The 19,060-nt window shown below is 40.6% G+C and overlaps 1 protein-coding gene and 1 non-coding gene across 25 annotated transcripts in view; both read left to right on the forward strand.

The window, feature by feature from the left end:
* The window catches only part of UBAP2L (ubiquitin associated protein 2 like), a 41,105-nt gene that overhangs the window by 8,511 nt on the left and 13,534 nt on the right, over nt 1-19,060 (forward strand). For 10 of the 24 annotated variants that reach the window (XM_057725359.1, XM_057725350.1, XM_057725355.1 and 7 more), the window contains exons 5-17: nt 1,834-2,002; nt 2,387-2,482; nt 2,903-2,948; nt 3,459-3,571; nt 7,358-7,410; nt 9,128-9,213; nt 11,095-11,266; nt 14,383-14,581; nt 15,194-15,471; nt 15,621-15,793; nt 16,680-16,869; nt 17,583-17,637; nt 18,040-18,214. In XM_057725359.1, coding sequence (XP_057581342.1) covers nt 1,834-2,002; nt 2,387-2,482; nt 2,903-2,948; nt 3,459-3,571; nt 7,358-7,410; nt 9,128-9,213; nt 11,095-11,266; nt 14,383-14,581; nt 15,194-15,471; nt 15,621-15,793; nt 16,680-16,869; nt 17,583-17,637; nt 18,040-18,214 — 1,805 coding nt within the window. Of the gene's footprint in view, nt 1-1,833; nt 2,036-2,386; nt 2,483-2,902; nt 2,949-3,458; nt 3,572-5,391; nt 5,452-7,357; nt 7,411-9,127; nt 9,214-11,094; nt 11,267-14,382; nt 14,582-15,193; nt 15,472-15,620; nt 15,794-16,679; nt 16,870-17,582; nt 17,638-18,039; nt 18,215-19,060 lie in introns of all 24 variants that reach the window. The other 14 variants (XM_057725339.1, XM_057725346.1, XM_057725325.1 and 11 more) reach the window with 3 other exon arrangements.
* Nucleotides 17,163-17,299, forward strand: LOC130843306 (small nucleolar RNA SNORA58). The gene has a single exon (XR_009050913.1). It is a non-coding gene; the product is annotated as a small nucleolar RNA SNORA58 (small nucleolar RNA).

Raw genomic sequence — 19,060 nt, forward strand, 5'->3', positions numbered from 1 at the left:
TCTGGGTAACATCTTCTATTTTCAGTACCTCATATAAGGGTTTGCCTGTTCTTGGTACCTCATAAAAGTGGAATCAGATAATATTTGTCCTTTTATGTCTTCATTTAGCAAAATGTTTTCAAGGTTTATCTATATCGTGGCTTGTGTCAGAATTTCACTCCTTTTTAAGGCTGAGTAAGATTCTGTTGTATGTTTCTAGCACATTTTATCCACTCATCTATTGGTGGACACTTGGGATTATTTGCAAATAAGTTGTAGGCATCATAGGACTTTATTCCCTAAATTCTTCAGCATGTTTCCCTTAACGAAGGATACTCTTTTGTATGACCACAATATTATTATCAACCCTGAGAAAATTAATAGTAGTTTCATATTACTATTCTGTTGGTTTTTCTTTTTGTTTTTTTTTTTTTTGCTGTGTGCAAGCTTTCTTTTAGTTGCGGTGAGTGGGGGCTGCTCTTCGTTGTGGTGCGCGGGCTCCTCATTGCCGTGGCTTTTCTTGTTGTGGAGCATGGGCTCTAGGCACATGGGCTTCAGTAGTTGCAGCACGTGGGCTCACTAGCTGTGGCTCACAGGCTCTAAAGCGCAGGCTCAGTAGTTGTGGCGCACGGGCTTAGTTGCTCCACGGCATGTGGGATCTTCCTGGAGCAAGGATCGAACCCGTGTCCCCTGCATTGGCAGGCAGATTCTTAACCACTGCGCTACCTAGGAAGCCCCCTATTCTGTATTTTTAAAGTTATTGGATATTAGATAGCTGTTGCTGAGCCAGGCCATTATAGCTTGAGTTAGATGGTATTTAGGATAGTAAAGATCTGATTGTCTTGGTGTTTGAACTGGAACTTTTATTTGTACATTATTTCTGCAAAAATTGTAAATCATTGTGTGTGTTTCAAGCTTGAAATTTATAGGGAATTCCCTGGCAGACCAGTGGTTAGCACTCCATGCTTTCATTACTGAGAACCTGGGTTCAAATCCCTGGTTAGGGGACTAAGATCCCACAAGCTGCACAGTGAGGCAAAAAGAAAAACAACCAACTTTAAATTTATAAAACTCATTTTCCTAAGGAATGAGGTTTTGCAAGACTGTTTAGCTTATTTTCCTTACCGTAAATATTCCCTCCTGCAATCTGGACTGAACTGCTTTGGAGAAGGTTGAATTGTATTATGGCGATTTAGGATGTACAGGGATGTGAATAAAACCAGGAGTGGAAGGCTTCCTAGAGTCAGCATGTCTCAGGGCCAGGGCTGTGCTTTCCTGACTGCTGTTAGATCTTTTTTTAAATAAAGGAAATTGGTATGTATGGAGGGGGATGGGCTGGGGTGTAGGTATAGTTGCTTTCCTCCTAAGTTCTAGGTTGCTTAATTAGAGAATATACTCGCGTCAAATGCTATTTCCTTGTTCTAAATTTAAAGTTAACTTTTAGAAAGGATAAGGCTATAAAAAACTGGGAGTCACTGAATCCAAAGGGAATTAGTTTTTTCAGCCCAGGAAACACACTTGAAAGAAAGGACCAGTAAGTAACTAGGTTCTTTGACTAACATGGCGAGTGACTGAATTGTATAGAGATTTCAGTGACCCTTTTGGAAGTGATCCCTGCGATTCATTTGCTTATAAGCACTTCCTCTACAGAAAAGGCTTTAATTTTGCAGTGATAGGTAGAGAATTTATTTTGAGGTTTTGTCTATATCCTCTACTTAAACAGAAGTAAAGTAATAGAAGTGTCTTCAATATGGATGTTGAGAGGAGAATGGTTAACAGTTGTCCCAGCTTTTATCTCTGGTTTCCTGGTAGCAGCCTATATTGATTAGACTTGAATGCTTTGCCCTTCTTTAGCATTCCTGGGAGATGGTCGGGAAGAAGAAGGGAGTCTCAGGACAGAAGGACAGTGGCCAAACGGAATCCAACGAGGAAGGCAAAGAAAATCGAGACCGGGACAGAGACTATAGTCGGAGACGTGGTGGGCCACCAAGACGGGGAAGAGGTGCCAGCCGTGGACGAGAGTGTATGCATGGGGCTTTAACAAAACCAGCTGTGGGTTAGTAATGTCTAGACTTGGGGGATGCCAGGGCCGTGTGAGGCTGGACCTAGTAATCGTTATATCATCCTTCTGATTTTTCTTAAAATCATCTGTTCTGAGACCTTGGCATTTCTTGCATGTAGCCTTTTCTAGCAACAGCCACCATTTTTAGCATGAAATTACCTCGTAGCCATTCGTAAAATTGACTAGTAACCATTCCCCTAGTAACCATCATGTTCCATCCTTCCAGCTCCTTTTCTCTTTGTTTTTGTCTCCCCACCACCATGTATACATTGCCATTTATATATTCATTTCCTATTCACTTTGCTCTGGCCATCTGTGGTGTTTTGTTTTGTTTTTAAATTTCAGTTCGAGGTCAGGAAAATGGATTAGATGGCACCAAGAGTGGAGGGCCTTCTGGAAGAGGCACAGAAAGAGGCAGAAGAGGTCGTGGCCGAGGCAGAGGTGATCAGTTTGTTGGGTGGGGGAGGGTGGATATTGGAGGCAGGTTACTCTTATTAGTTTACTGGGGGTCTGCTTTATTTAAAACCAGACAAATTCACATGTACTCTGGATATCTTAATTGTTGAGGTGTCATGCAAATTCTAGAGATTACTGAGTGGGCAGTGGAAAGGCAAGTAGATGTTTCCTCTACTCTTTATTGTTGCTGTTACTGTATTTGCTTGAGGATCCAGCAGTTTGATCAGCAGAGAAACAGTCTTGTCAGTAATAATGATTGTCCTGCTGTGTTGTGTTAACTGACGTGCTACAGAGTGAGAAGGAACATCTGGTGATGCCAACCACTTACTTTCGAAAACTGCCTCAGTTAGCAAGGTGGTTTTACATCAGCTTCTAAAATATTTCTCTTCCTCCTTTTCTCTTTAGGTGGCTCTGGTAGGCGGGGAGGAAGGTTTTCTGCCCAAGGAATGGGGTAAGTTTCATTGATCCAGTGTCAAAGTTTAATTTTTTTTCCTTAAGCATTACCATAATATCTTAGCGTGGTTAATATACTGGTATCCTGAGGATAATAGGCAACTATAACTAAAATGTGATCAGAAAGATTGCTGGACTATTTCATCAGATGTATATAGACATACGGCTTATTTTGGGGAGATAGGCGTTTACCATCTGGATTATTTTATCTCATAGCTTCATTTGAATATACATACCTGCTATTTTCGCAAAATCTTCATGTGGATTTTATTGGTGTCCTAAACCAAAATAGATAGTAGATATAAATTAAGATTATACCATGAGATTTTAAGTAAGCTGGTAAGTGAGGAAAAGTAGACAGTGCATATGCTTATAGAATGGGGCCATGGTTGATCTATACTAGGAAGGAGATAGTCAAGATTCTGATTGCCCTCCTTCTGAGTTAATTTTCACTGATGCTGCTTAGAGCTCAGAGGCTCTTCTAAGCTTTTTGTTTTTTTACTCTCAGAACCTTTAACCCAGCTGATTATGCAGAGCCAGCCAACACTGATGATAGCTATGGCAGCAGTAGCGGCAATACATGGAACAACACTGGCCACTTTGAACCAGATGATGGGACGAGTGAGTGACTATTTTGTTTCTGGTCTCTGGGAATCTAAGGAAATAAGTTTTTGGACATTATACTAATATAAGAAAGTGGAGGAGTAGGTTTTGGGTGCTGACACAGGGAGAGAGAGGGATGACAGTTGAATTACTGTGTACCCTATTTACTCTGCCTGTGGACACATTATACATGCTGTTTCACCTGATATTCCTCACTATTTTTTGAAGTAGACATTATTTATCATCACTTTCCAGATGACAAGACTTAGACTGCAAGAGTGGTTATGAAATTTGCTAATTGTTGAACTCAGAATTTTTTTGACTCTAAAAGCCCGTGCTCTTTCCATTATACCATTAGCTCCAATTTTATTTCCAAGTGTTTATTTGGCTACTTAGCTTTGCCTTTTGTAAGGATATCCAGAATTAATCAAGCCACTGCTTGTAGAGATGAATAGGGCCCAGAATCAAAGCCCACTGTCAATTTATTTGTTTTTGCATACAGAGATAGAAATATCTTGTTTCCCTTAATTTTTGGGAAATCTCAGTTTCTGGGCAAGAAGGAAATCTGGAGAGTTTCTACCTTTCTTTAAGTTATAGTCTTCTTGGTGTGGTAGAGTATTATGGAATTTGCTTATTTTGTTAGCTGACCTTGGTGCATAACTGGGCAGGGCATATGTGTTTGAGGATATGCTAGGCTTGTGGGATACACCAAGATGTGTTTGGGAATAAAAGATACTTTTACTACTTTAAATAAGAGCAGCCTCTGGGTTCCAGAGTACTTTCTTATGAGATCAGCTACCTCCTTCTGGCTAAGCCAGCACATGGAAAGCCTGAGACTTTTTTTCCTCTTATAAAAGGCGGAGGGGGGGGGGGGGGGCGGTTAATAGTAGAGCATGAAATAGGCTCTTTGACTCCTTATCCATGTAAATTTGCCTTGCCCCCTTTCAAAGATTAGTTATCTAAATCCTGTGTCTTTAGGAAGGTCTTTGGCACAAACTACTTCTCATCTGCTTCCCACAATAATGCTGTACCTCAGGTCCTGCATGTTACTTGCTTTTTGTTTATCAAGCTATCTTTTAAACTGATTTTGAATACAAATTTCTCATTGGTGGAGGCTGAAGTTAAGTTATTGGCAAGCTAGATATCTTTTTGAATTCCCTTAACCATTTGGCTATGAAGTGTCCTTTTCTATTTTAACTTATTATACTTTGGAGGCATTAGAACTGCCCTTCATTCATCTCTTGATGACTTTGTAGAGCATTGGTAACAGTCTGAATAACAAATTCTGTTTTTGAGCTCTAGTTTGTTCTTGGGTATTTGGCTTTTTATCATTGGCAGAAAAGATAATAGAAGTTGAGGGATTTGTTTTTAGTTGTGGATAGAAAATCAAGCATGGAGTCCCAGTCCTGGATTGCAAGCCTTAGCTGTTTTCAAGAAGGATCTGGTTGGAAAAGAGAGAGGGAAGGAAGAGGTATGTGTTTATTTACACCAAATAGAGAATAGCAGATTGGGGAGGCTAGAATCAGACATCTTTGATTTGTGGCTGAATGAAGAATTACGGGATGCTGCTGTCATCTTGTTAGTGTGAAAGTGTTGAGTATAGCTTCATGCATTCCCATCATTGTTAGTTTAATGATTTGAACTTACCTTCATGCACGATCTCTTTTTGTGTCTTCATGATAGCGAACTTCAAATTCCCTTTTCAATTTAAAAAGAGACTCAAGTCTACCCTTAAAATATCCACAGGTACAGTGGGAATTGTGTGTTGGGGGCAGACATTCTCATTCACAAGCAAAATTTCACTGGTTGTTTTTTCTTTTTTTTCTTTTTTGTTTCAGGACTTGATTTCATTGGGGTTGAGGGGTCAAATTATCCCCGAAAATTTGAGACTGCTCCTGGTATGATACATCCAGGCGCCTAACTGCCCCGGATATTTAATAGATTTTTATGAACTGAAATATCTGTGGATATGTCATGTTTCTGTCTTCCTGCTTTTTATTTTTCTGCCTTTTTCTGTCGTATTCTGTGCCTGTTTTTCCTCCTTAAAAAATTAGTTTATTTAATGAATATTTAATATTTACATTGTCTGTGCTTTTTGCTGGTGGAGTGGAAGCCCTAATCTGTTGTTCAGAGCATTTGCACTCTTTTTGCGCCTTAATGCTTCCTCGGTGTAGTCCTTTTCCTTAGCCATAACCATGTGTCCTATATAGGAAGGTGTCAAGTAGCTGTCTATAGTCTTCTTTTCCACTACAGACTCAGTCGCCAGAGTGCAGGGGAAACAAAATTCTTGCATTGAGAAATATCCTCTCAGTAGTAAATAACTTCTTAGATCACTTCCAATTCTAGGACGGTGTGTATGTATTAACCCAGATTTTGGATTCCAGTTAGTGAGAGTGGGATGGTTGTCAGTGGGGAGGAAGAATGGTATCACCAGCAAGGGAGAGAAGAAAGTGGTTTGTAACTCGTCTAAACTGAGATTTGACTTTAGTTTGATTTGGAGAATATTGTCATTATTAAGTGGTTTGGCGTTTCCCTGGTACAGTTTTAACATTGTCCTGGCAAAGGCATAGCACTGAACATGTTTTTTTCTAGGAAATAGGATTTTTCATTATTAAATGTTTAGAAGAATTTCACATGGGTTTTGTAGGTGTTAGAATTTTTCTCTTCATTGAGAATGAAATCTGAATGCCAGGCCTTCATTCTTTCATTCTTGTAAGAAGTTTTCTCCATTTGGAGAGAATGCTTTTAGAATTATTAAATATATACTATAATTTTAGAGAAGAAAATAAGGAGTTTTCTGGTCCCTTCTACTGATGGGTTCCTATTTCTTAGTGTGGTTCTTTGGTTGCAGGGGACAATTTTAGGTCTCGTAGAAACTCAACCTATTCCTTAAGAAAAGGCAGGTTCCTTTTCTGAGGATATGTGTTTGCGTGAAGCAAAACAAGGGGCATGTGGAAGGTGGTTTGATTATTTATGGAACTCTCCTACGGAAACTATAACCCACTACGTTATTACCAACACAAGGAGAGTGTGTTATCTCCATTGTCTGTGTCATGACCTCAGCAGGTCAAGTTTTGTGTTTTGTATAGTTAGGATTAGTATGGTAACTATTACATATATTTGATTTTTCAGTCTCATCTTATGTCTTCTGAAAGGAACAGGTACATTGGGGTTTCTTAGGAACCCCAGTGGGGTATGTTAAATCAATATGATCTGTAAACTTCTGCTGAATATACATTTTTAAATTCAGTTCCCATAGCAGATAGGTGTCACTGCTCTCAGTTTGAATTTTAAGCCTTTCCTTCTTCAGTGCCCTTTGACTCATGTGACCATTTGTGTTCCTCTGCCCCTGCTGCCATCTCTTCAAACTGCCTGTATTGTCTTATACGAAATAGGTATAGTTTGCATGTTTTGGTTTAAATTGTCTGCTGCTGTTTCAGTGAAAGGACCACTAAGTCAGAGGACTGGAAGGCCCTTAAGAGATTGTTTGGAGCATTGGGTCTGTTGGAGTCTTGCTCTCTCTTGCATTTTCTTTCTCTTTCTCTTGCTTTCTTACTCTCTCTCCTATTACAGCTGTGTAACAAAAACTGAAAGTAGCTGTGAAATCATAATCTTATTAAAACCTTGGTGTTCTCAGGTATCCCTTTCTAAAAAGTCTTTTCCTCCCTCTGAAGCCCAAGAATCCCTTCTGATTACTAAATTCTGGTTACCTTTTGGCTGCCAAAAATTTAATACATTAGTATTTTCTGCACATGCTTTGTACTGGCACTTAAAATTACTTCACTGTTTCTCCTTTATTCCCAGGTGCATGGAGGACTGCAACAGAGGAGTGGGGAACTGAAGATTGGAATGAAGATGTAGGTATTCTCAGGTTGTTCTTCATTAGTACCTTCTATCCCTGAGTGGTGTTTAGGGATAGAAAATGGGTATGTTTCTACCCCTCAAAATTCACCCTTAAGATTCTGACCCAAAACTTTTACATCCAAAATAGTGTTCTGAGCCAGAACATTTCACATATGTTATATGAAGGAGACTGGGCATGAACAGGACTCTGTGGAACCAGACTATGGAAAGGGCAAGTGCACTTGTGTAAGTCCAATATCTGATTGTCGGATTTATCCTAGGCAGAGATGGTGGTTGGGTAGGGTACTAGAAATGGAGTTAGGGAGGTAGTGCATTGAGTAACAGCTTCTGGTGGGACATGACTCTCCTTGAAGCAAATCAGTTATTTGGTTCACCTTCAAGCATTGGTGTGTGGTCCTGTAATTGGCTTACAGGTGGGTACACAGTGAGAGTTACAGTACCAAGCTCTTAGGTTTACAGTCTGTTTGACTCTGGAACCCTCTTTTGTTTTTGTACTCAGAGCCCAACTTGGGGATTGTAATTGAGATAAATATGTAGGTTTGGCTGTCTTCCAGTTTGACTAAACTTGGAAACCTCATAGGTGGGTGGCACATGGTGGCATGTAAACAAGCTGTGTGAATTCACTGGAGTAGTTAGTACCTGAATAAAAGTATTGTGCTGATCCCTGGTCACAGTCAAGCTTTTGCTGTGAATTACAGTTTTCTGTGATCAGGGATGAACTTTCCTGTACTTATATTTATTCAGGCAAGACAGAATATGATAAGAGGAAATGATGTGTTAAACTGTTTTGGTTTTCAGGCCTGAGTTAAAATTCCAGATTTATCAACATCAGAGGCTGATTTCTTTTCTGTTGTAGCTGAGCTAGACTGCTTTATGAGTACTTTCTAAGATTTGACTTGTCTGTTTAACCACCTTTCAGAGAATGATATATTTGGGGGAGTGGATTACCTATTTTTAGAGGGGAGGTTTTAATCAAAAAGTTTTTTTAAAAAATCAACGTTGGGGGAATTCCCTGGTGGTCCAGTGGTTAGGACTCCACAGTTTCACTGCTGAGGGTTGGGGTTCAATTCCTGATGGGGGAACTATGATCCCACAAGATGGGCAGCATCTACCCCGCGCCAAATAAACTTTTGAATAGGAAGATTTATTCCCTACAATTGTTTACCTAATTTTAGTGTTTTATAGTGGAGAGGCTAGGAGTAATAAAGTCAATTTTAAGGCAAGAAATGCATGTGAAAAATATTCCTGCAAATATCAGTTTATCAGCACTTGGGCCCTTACTGCTCAAAAGCCAAGAATTAACATCTTTTACTTCTGTCTTTGTCTTGGCTGTGATCTTCCTTTCTTTGAGAAGAGCAGTGGAAAATAAAGTATGGTTTGGATTGAGGTAGGAGTTGGGAGCTATAGTGGGAAAATAAAAAGGGGCTTTCTCTATTTTTCTGTCTAGCATATTCACCTTCCTATAAGTTCAGTTTGCATATTATGTGACTCCACTAAATTTTATTTGGTTTCTTGATTCTACCCTCTCTTTTGATAAAACCATTGTGTATAGATAGAAGGGGCTTGAAGGTCAGTCCTTTCAGGATTCCTTAGGGTAGATAGTTCTCTCTTCTAAGGGTTTTCCCCTTTTTCTTGGTGTTGAATACCTATGCCAGGTTTCTGACTGTAACCTACCTAACAATAGGAGTGACTACTTCCTCTGTTTTCCAGCTTTCTGAGACCAAGATCTTCACTGCCTCTAATGTGTCTTCAGTGCCTCTGCCTGCGGAGAATGTGACAATCACTGCTGGTCAGAGGCAAGTGTGGTATACTTCAGTATCTTTCCCAAAGGGATCTGCTAAGCTAGCTGTAAGGAAGAGTGGCACTGGGCCTTTACAAACTCCCATGCATGGTGTTGGTAATAATGATAACCAGATCACATTGGGATCCTGTTTAGTTGATTGGTAGATTTGTAAGAGCTGATGCTAGTAATCTACTGAATGGAAATCCATATGTTACAATTTTGAAGCTGACTCTCCCTGAAATAGCCCTTTAATACATAGGTCAGTCTTGTTAGCATCACAGGTGTTGATTAAAACTTAGAACTTGCAGTAAGTCAGGTAAAGAAAAGCTAAAAGTGGAAAGTTTTCATTTATTTCTGAATTTGCAGAACTGTTCAATAGCTTATTCTCTTGCTTAGTATGATCTTTGTCTGCTTAGCCCACTGAGTATGGTGATCATTTTTTTTCCCTAGGCTCTGGCTTGTGAACTTTTTAGATCTTGAACATAGGTTTTGGGGTCAGTAGAGGGAGATAACACTTGTCGGGGAATATTTTTATCCCCTGAAAGACTTGGATTATTTCTAGACCTGGGTATGATAGCTTTTGGCTCAGAATGTCCTAAAGAGAAGTGTGACAGGAATGGGATGTTAAGGATATCATTACCAGAGGTAGTGTGTTTTTTTTTATTTTTATGATGTCAAATATCTGTGATTTTTTTTTTTCCACACCAATTCTGCAATTCTCTGACACTAGCTAGGTGTTCAGCAGTTTAATTCAATTCTGACACTAACTCTCCAGAGTTAGCACAGACCCAAGTTGACTGCTCAGTACCACAAGACTGCCTTTACTTCAGAGGTCGGCTGCAAATGGATGCCCAGGCTACCCACACGTTTCTCCCAGCCGACTACAAATTGTGGGGATCCTCACAGTCCCCTCCTCAGGTTCGATAATTTGCTAGAATAACTCACATAACTCAGGAAAGAGTTTTACTTGTTGTCCCTGGTTTATTATAACCAGTACTCAGGAACAGCCAAATGGAAGAGATGCAAGGGCAGGGTATGGGGAGCTGGAGCACAGAGCTTTCTAGGCCCTTTCTGGGTGTGTTGCCCTCCTGGTACTTCGATGTGTTCACCAACCTAGAAGCTCACTGAACCTCATTGTTCAAGAGTTTTTAATCAAAGTTTCATTACATAGGCATGATTGATTGTCATTGATGATTGAATTCAATCTCTAGCCTCCTCTTCCCTCCCTAGAAGTTGGTGGAGTGTGGTAGGGCTGAAAGTTCCAACTCTAATCACTTCCTTGGTGTTTCTGGTGATCAGCCGCCTTCTGGAAACTCTGTCGGGGGTCCCACTCTGTGTAACTTTATTAGCATAAACTATGGTTGAAAGGGACCAATTTTGAAAACCAAAAGACACTCCCACTACTGAGGAAATTTGCAAAGCCCCTAGTATATATTTTCATTATACCACAGGTAACTTTTGAAATTTTTAAAAAATTGGAGAAAAAATTCCCCAAACCTTTCTCGTTCCAAAGCTGCGTGAGGATGCCACAGGTGTGTGGTTCTGTATATTAGATATTGGTAATGACAGGTATTCAGTATTAAAATCATGGGTAAAACTTTGTAAATTTTGGCCCAATTATTGAGCTGCTGTATTAAAACTAACATTTGATATTTTGTTCATTTCACTAAAATTAAAATGTTTAAATAACATTATTAAGGGTGGCAACCTCATTGGAACACAGCTAGATACTGTTTTGGCTCTTAATACGTCTGCCATTTTGGTGAATTAAGCACTTCCGGGCTTTGTGTTTCTAGGGAGTGACTTCGTTTTGATCTGACCATAATCTGAGTCAGGTGTTGGGGAATGGTAGCGTGTGCAGTTATTATTCATCAAGTCCCCATCTCTCCACTAGAATTGACCTTGCTGTTCTGTTGGGGAAGACACCGTCTTCAATGGAGAATGATTCATCTAATCTGGATCCATCTCAGGCTCCTTCTCTTGCCCAGCCTCTGGTGTTCAGTAACTCGAAGCAGAGTGCCATATCACAGCCTGCTTCAGGGAACACGTTTTCTCATCATAGTATGGTAAGTAGGAAACGTAGTATATCCTAACCAAACTTTTCTGCAACCCCAGCACATACATACAGTAATTCCTTTCAGTGACACCCAGAGGTTTGGGGCAAGGTAAAGCATCTTCTTTTGTCTTCCTAAGCCGACTTGAGTGTAGAGTGTTGAGCTGGGTAGTAGGGGATAGCTGTAGGAGAGGACTTAGCTTTGGACAGACTGAATCCTCTTATAAAAATGAGTTAACATCATTTACTGAATACTTATTGTGCTGAACATTGTTTGCTATTATTCTTGAAGAGAAAAAATCTGTGACAACCAATTTTAATAATTAGTATTAGTAATACTAATTAAACTTTGGTGGAAGGTTGTAGCAGTTCCCTGTTTTTTTTGTTTTTTCCTTTTCTTTTCTTTTTTTGGGGGGGTGGGGAGGGAGGCCACACCATGTGACTTGTGGGACCTTAGTTCCCCGACCAAGGATTGAACCCACGCCCCCTGCACTGGGAGCCTGGAGTCTTAACCACTGGACCATCAGGGAGGTCCAGCAGTTCCTTGTTTCTTGATAGAGCAGAATTGCCATATGTATTTATTTAAATCAGACCTTTCTGAGCTAGGCTTCGAAAAACTTGAGGTCTTCCTGAATCTGCCCACTTACTAGCTGTGTCTCCCTTTTTCTGTAAGTGGGGATAAGAGTGCTTGTTCTGCCTATCTTACAGGGCTTCAGGAAAATAAATAAGATAATGGGTAAAGGCTACATAAATGTGACAGTAGCGGTATTAGGTATTAACAACCTAGAGCACTTACGGCAAATAACTTGTTGATTCAGGATATTTTTAAAACTCAAGGTCATCAATTATAGCAAAGGCTAAATAACTAAACAAAGATGATATACAAAGACCAGTTTTCTTATGGTCAGTGAATCCTAAAAGTACTGCTTTTTCTCTTCTTTGCTTTTACTTTCCTGTTGGTTGTGTGTGTGTGTGTGTGTGTGTAGAGGGTTACTGTAGTTGTAAGAGTATGTATGTGTACACATATACTTTTATTTTTCTAGTAGTAAGGTTCTAGTAATTATTTCAACTATAAAACTGCTAAGTCAGCTTCTAATCCAGAGCGCTGTTAGTTTTTAACTGTTGTCTTAAAATAGTTTTTTGTGTTAATAGTAATTTGATGGTTGATATTCTGCCAAATATGAATGGTGACAGGAGAGGAAAGGTAGAAGAGAAGGGAGAGGAGTGTTGTGACTAAAAAGAAAAAGGAGAAAGAGACAAAATGGGACAAAGGTCTTAGGAAGATGTAATGAAGAGCAGAAAATAACTGTCAGCCCCTACCAATGTATGACTGGAAAATGGGTCAAGTGCTCTTTGTCACTTTTAATTGCCTTTAATGTCTGGAATTGAAGATTTACACCTAAATCCAAATTCTCATATCCAAAGTAAGTTTTCAGTATACTTCCACTTTACCCTAATATTCTATTTAATGTGTCATGTGATACGTTAAACTAAACATAAGTACTTTTCTGTTCTTTCTCATTGCCTGTATTAATCAGTATGCTATTTAATGTACTTTTCCATTGAGGATAAATGGTTAGAGGATTAATTTCCCTTAAAATTTAATAGATGTAAGTAATATAGAAGCCGTCCCCCGTTATCATAGTATATGAATATTAGGCAATTTTCTGTACCTTTAATGTTTCACACTTGCAGAGTGTTTGGTAATCATTGCTTTGCGGGATCATCTCTCTGCCACAGTCCCATACTTTCAACTAGATTTCCAGTGTTTTTGTTTGTATAATCTTGGGATACAGACTGAAATGGGGGGGGGGGGGGTCTTACCTTGAGTTGGACAGATTGATTTTGTAGAAGCACTGCTTAATGATGAAGATCAAGATGTAGACCTAAGAGAGGTTAGACCAAAGCTCCTTGGAGGTTCTTCAGAATAGTCAGGGCCACATGGTTGATCTTCTGGTCTAGGCTGGTAGTTTTACTTGGTTGTAGGGAATAGAGAGAATCCCCCAAAAGCATTAAGAGTAATGTTTTCTTTGTTATCCTGATTACCCTGTAGAACTTGGATATACACAGAAAACAATAAAATCATATTGATTCATTTTTTAAAAAATTTATTTATTATTTTATTGGCTGTGCTGGGTCTTTTTTTGCTGTGCGCGGGCTTTTAGTTGCGGTGAGTGGGGGCTACTCTTCGTTGCAGTGTGCAGGCTGCTCATAGCGGTGGCTTCTCTTGTTGCAGAGCACAGGCTCTAGGTGCGTGGGCTTCAGTAGTTGCAACACATGAGCTCAACAGTTGCGGCACATGGGCTCAACAGTTGTGGCTCACGGGCTCTAAAGCGCAGGCTCAATAGTTGTGGCTCCGCGGCATGTGGGATCTTCCTGGAGCAGGGATCAAACCCGTGTCCCCTGCATTGGCAGGCGGATTCTCAACCACTGCGCCACCTAGGAAGCCCTTGATTCATTATTTGATCATCTAGTGCAGAAGTTGGGGTAGCCCCTTAACTTTGTGTCTTTGTCACTATGCTAGCTATTAGAACCATCGAGATGAAACACAGTTGTTTTTGTTCCTTTTGAGCTGTTCAGTGGAAGGGGCAAAGACCTTAATTGCTGAAGTGAAATTTTTATATCACCTTTATGTTGGCTTAATAATCAAATATTGGTTGATTTAAAAATTCAGAGGGGGAGAGCCTCCAGTCATTAAAGAAGCCCCTGAGAAGGAGGGGAGAAAATGATGGTAATGATATAAATTTTAATGACTCTTATTTTTTTTAGTGCTTGCTGTGTGCCATGCATATATTAAATGCTTTATAGTATTTATTTAATTCTCCAACACCTTTATGAGGTACTACTTTTATTTCTGTTTTCAGATGAGGAAAACGAGGTACAAACAAATTACAAGTAATTTTTCCACAATTATTTAACCAGGATTTGAATCTAGACTGTCTGAGTCCAGAGTTTATGCTGTAATGGACTATTCCATTTGGTGACATTCTTTGCTTGTCTTATCTATACTGGCTCTTAACCCGGATAAGTGGGGGGTTTTTTTGTTTGTTTGTTTTGTTTGTCTTTTTTTGAGTAGCTGAACAAGATTGCTTGGCTGTGGATTTCTCTAATCTCTGTGTTGATCTACAGGTGAGCATGTTAGGGAAAGGATTTGGTGATGTCGGTGAAGCTAAAGGTGGCAGCACCACAGGCTCCCAGTTCTTGGAGCAATTCAAGACTGCTCAGGCCCTGGCTCAGTTGGCAGCTCAGCATTCTCAATCTGGAACCACCACCACCTCCTCATGGGACATGGGCTCCACCACACAATCCCCATCGCTGGTGCAGTATGGTGAGAAAGATGGAAAGTGACTTGAATTCTTTAAGCATTGGAACCTTACTGCCAAGAGGCTGGCAGGAGTAGGGGTGGAGAATGTGTCCTGAAGTGAGAAAGGCAGCCAACTGGCTCTTTGCCCACACTGATTTCCCCTGGTCAGATAGGCTCAGTTCAGAGAGCTGGGGAATAATAAATAAATACGTAAGTTGAGACTGTACATCTCTTTCATCAAATTTAGCCCTGTATACATTTGCAGTCTTCTGTTGATCTGAGGATGTTTTGGGTTTTCCCTAGATTTATCTTTAGTGTTTGAAAACAACATACTGCCTTTGGGAAGATTCATGGACTTTGTTATTTTAGGACCTTATACTCTAAACATGGACAATTTCTAGATTTCTTTCTTACCTGGGCAGGGTAATAGTATTGATTTGATTAAGTTCTGCTTAAGAACAAATATAATCCATTGATTGTCACCTATAGAAATGAGATTAAATCTCAAAAGAGGACCTATTTATATGAGGTTCTGATTCCTGGGGGCCTAATGCATGGCTCTAGAGCAGGATAATAGCATTCTCTTGAGGTCCATGAGCACCTCTGGCCTCATACGTGTTGCATTTCCTCATGCAGATTTGAAGAACCCAAATGATTCAACAGTGCACAGCCCCTTTACAAAGCGCCAGGCTTTCACCCCATCTTCAACCATGATGGAGGTGTTCCTTCAGGAGAAGCCACCTGCAGTGGCTACCTCCACAGCTGCGCCTCCACCCCCGTCTTCTCCTCTGCCAAGCAAATCCACCTCGGCTCCACAAATGTCTCCTGGGTCTTCAGACAACCAGTCCTCCAGCCCTCAGCCAGCTCAGCAAAAACTGAAACAGCAGAAGAAAAAAGCCTCCTTGACTTCTAAGGTATATTTAAACTTTTCAGTAGATATTATTTTAGGGCAAAGGGATGTGGAATTTGAGAACTGAGATTGCAAGAGTGTAGCTTGAAGCAGAAGATTTTTATTAGTCTTATAGTAAGATTATAGTAAACCATTACTTTACCTTCTCTACAGATTCCTGCTCTGGCTGTGGAGATGCCTGGCTCAGCAGATATCTCAGGGCTAAACCTGCAGTTTGGGGCATTGCAGTTTGGATCAGAGCCTGTCCTTTCTGATTATGAGTCCACCCCCACCACGAGCGCCTCTTCAAGCCAGGCTCCAAGTAGCCTCTATACCAGCACGGCCAGGTAGAGCAAACAGCTATCATAAGACTTCTTTTATTAGACTTTTACCACTTTTTCTAAGTCCCTTGCTGATTCCTAGAACTCTGGACAGGCTAAGCCTCTGATTGAGTGAGGGAAAAGTAGCCAACCGTAGTGTTTTTTTTGAGCACTTTATCTGTAGCTCTAAACAGCACTCTATCCCTTGGGCACTTCTAGAATGTCCAGGCACAGTTCCTAGAGATGTGTACTCCACCTTTAACAGAGTAGCTTCGCATCTGCCACAGCTAAAAATGCTTTTGACACTTCTGGCCCTTTGGTGTGGACCTAAGCCTATGAAGGATGTAGCTTTGAACTCCTAGGAAGAAGGTAGCGTTAATATATTGCACAATTAAAAGAAACCTTTCCAGTAGAACCTTTCATGCCTCCTCTGATAGTTATCACGGAAGGCCATCTGAAGCAATAGAAAATCCTGGAGGAATTTCAGGGCACTAGGCTGTTTTTTCCAATCCTTAGAATTTAAAAATAGAGATGAATGAACATGAGCAAAACATGACTCCCCAGGTTTAGGGCTCCTGTTACGATGGTATCAGAGAGACCAAGGGTGCTGTATCCTCTCTACTGACCTTTAGTCTCTTTTTCTAATAACAGCAGAACGTAGGGGAGTAAGAAAATTTTCTCTTAAGAATTCAAAATGTTTTTAAATGCAATTCTTAGCTTAGATCCCTGGCTCTATAGGATGTGGAAATTCCTACTGTTGTCAGGAGAAAATTGTGGCAGTTTCCTTTTATTTGTTGCTGGAATTTTTCTTTTGATTGTAATCAACTTAACTCTAGCAGTGGATCTCCACTGTTTTAGTATCAGTGGATCTGGTCTATTTGTCTCTCAGATTTTCCTTCTCCATTTCCCACAGTGAATCTTCATCCACAATTTCATCTAACCAGAGTCAGGAGTCCGGTTATCAGAGTGGCCCAATTCAGTCGACAACCTATACCTCCCAAAATAATGCTCAGGGCCCTCTATATGAACAGAGATCCACACAGACTCGGCGGTACCCCAGCTCCATCTCTTCATCACCCCAAAAGGACTTGACTCAGGCAAAGGTATTGGCTTCCCAAGCCCCTGGGCATGGGTTAAGAGAATAGCGGGCAGAGTCTCAGATATTAGTGTTTTACTTCTTGACAAATGGTGCTAAGACACCTTTGAAGTGCTGATTAAGAAGCTAAACCACATTTTTGTGGTTGGTGAAGTAAAAAAAGTTCCTGTCACTAACCCTGGAGACTTAAGGCCAGAATATCATTCTCTTTGCACTAAAGATTCATCCTCTCTAGTAGAATCAGTCTACTAGATAGTACCCATTTTCTCTTCTTGGAAGATCTGATTGCTAAACTTCTGGGTGCATATCAGTAGACCTCACCTTGCTGTCTCTTGGCTTGGTGAGGGGGACAGCATATGCCAGAGGCAAAGTGGAGTGACTGTCAGATGCAGCCAGCAGAATAGGTGGTTTGGCTGAACTGTCATACTCCCACATCATCCCCCAGGGATCACTGGATTTGGGCCTTTCCTATCTCTTTGGGGTTTGGGATCTCTTCAACAGTTTGGGCATTGCCTTCTGTTGCCCTGGGTCACACAGGGTTGGTATATCTTTTTTGTTGTTGTTTTTACTTTGGGTAGTATACATTATGTTAATTCTTTCGTTAACTTGCAGAATTTCTCTGAAAGAAATTGGTTGACAGAAATTAAGCTGAGTTAGTGTGCTAACTAGACCTATTCACTTGAGTTTGTCTGTTTCTTACTCCTGTGTTCTTTGTACCAGAATGGCTTCAGTTCTGTGCAGGCCACGCAGTTACAGACCACGCAATCTGTTGAAGGTGAGTGTTCTCCGGGCTTTTTCCTCTCAGTTGTAGTATTTTTACTCCGCTTTTAATATTTTGCATTTCGTGGATTGTTGTAAAAAGAGCTCTGCCTCAGTGATGAAAACTCCTGGTATAGTCTTACTTTGGTTCTTTCTACCTTGCTCTTTAATCTCAAACTATCATAAGTTTCAGGTTCTCTGTCTTGTAACAGTGATAATCCTCTTGGTTCCCTTTATTGGACAAATGAGATCAGTGTTGTGAAATGCTTGGAGTTAAAAAAAAAAAAAAAGCTAAGATTGTACCTAAACATTAGTGGTCCATTACTAAATAACTCACACTCCTGTCTTTGGGATAGCCTAGGACTGTCGTCATTTCTTAACTTCCTCTGATGAGGTGAATTCCTTTCTTTATTTCCAGGTGCTACAGGCTCTGCAGTGAAATCTGACTCACCTTCCACTTCTAGCATCCCCCCTCTCAGTGAAACGGTATCTGCAGCTTCCTTACTGACGACAACCAATCAGCACTCATCCTCCTTGGGTGGCTTGAGCCACAATGAGGAGATTCCAAATACTACCACCACACAACACAGCAGGTGATTTGGGGTGACGATGGAGATTTGAGTTGATAAGTAGTAATAACAGAGCTCTTGGGTTCTATCTTATCCTCTCTGCTTAGCCGAGACCACATTAGCTAAGTAGATGACCTAAAAGCTATGGTAAAGATGGAGTAGGCTTTTTTTTTAACCCTTTTTCAACACCAGTGCTTGCTTTAACTGCTCACTACGCCTGGCTGTCCATTGTGTTTACCATATGATCTCAGATCTCCTTGGTCCCGTATTCTGCCTTCTTTGCCTGTGGTCTTTTTTTTTTTTTTTTTTTAAGTTTGTTTATTTATTTGGCTGCGTTGGGTCGTCATTGCTGCCCACGGGCTTTCTCTAGTTGCAGCGAGTGGGGGTAATCTTCCTTGTGGTGTGCATACTTCTTGTTGCGATGGCTTCTCCTGCTGTGGAGCATGGGCTCTAGGCATGTGGGCTTCAGTAGTTGTGGCATGTGGACTCAGTAGTTGTGGCTTGAGGGCTCTAGAGCTCAGGCTCAGTAGTTGTGGCACATGGACCTAGTTGCTTCACAGCATGTGGGATCTTCCCAGACCAGGGCTTGAACCCATGTCCCCTGCATCGGCAGGCAGATTCTTAACCACTGTGCCACCAGGGAGGTCCCACATTCTTTTTTATATTTTTTTCCATCATGGTTTATCACAAGATATTGAATACAGTTCCCTGTGCAGTAGGACCTTGTTTTTCACCCATTCTATATATACTAGTTTTCATCTGCTAACCCAGAACTCCCACTTTATCTCCCCCCCCACTCCCAGCAACCACAAGCCACTTCTCTGTGTCTGGCCTGGGGTTTTTTTTTTTCTTTTCTTTTTAAAATAAATT

Source organism: Hippopotamus amphibius, chromosome 1 (assembly GCF_030028045.1).
Source record: "Hippopotamus amphibius kiboko isolate mHipAmp2 chromosome 1, mHipAmp2.hap2, whole genome shotgun sequence".
Taxonomy (NCBI): domain Eukaryota; kingdom Metazoa; phylum Chordata; class Mammalia; order Artiodactyla; family Hippopotamidae; genus Hippopotamus; species Hippopotamus amphibius.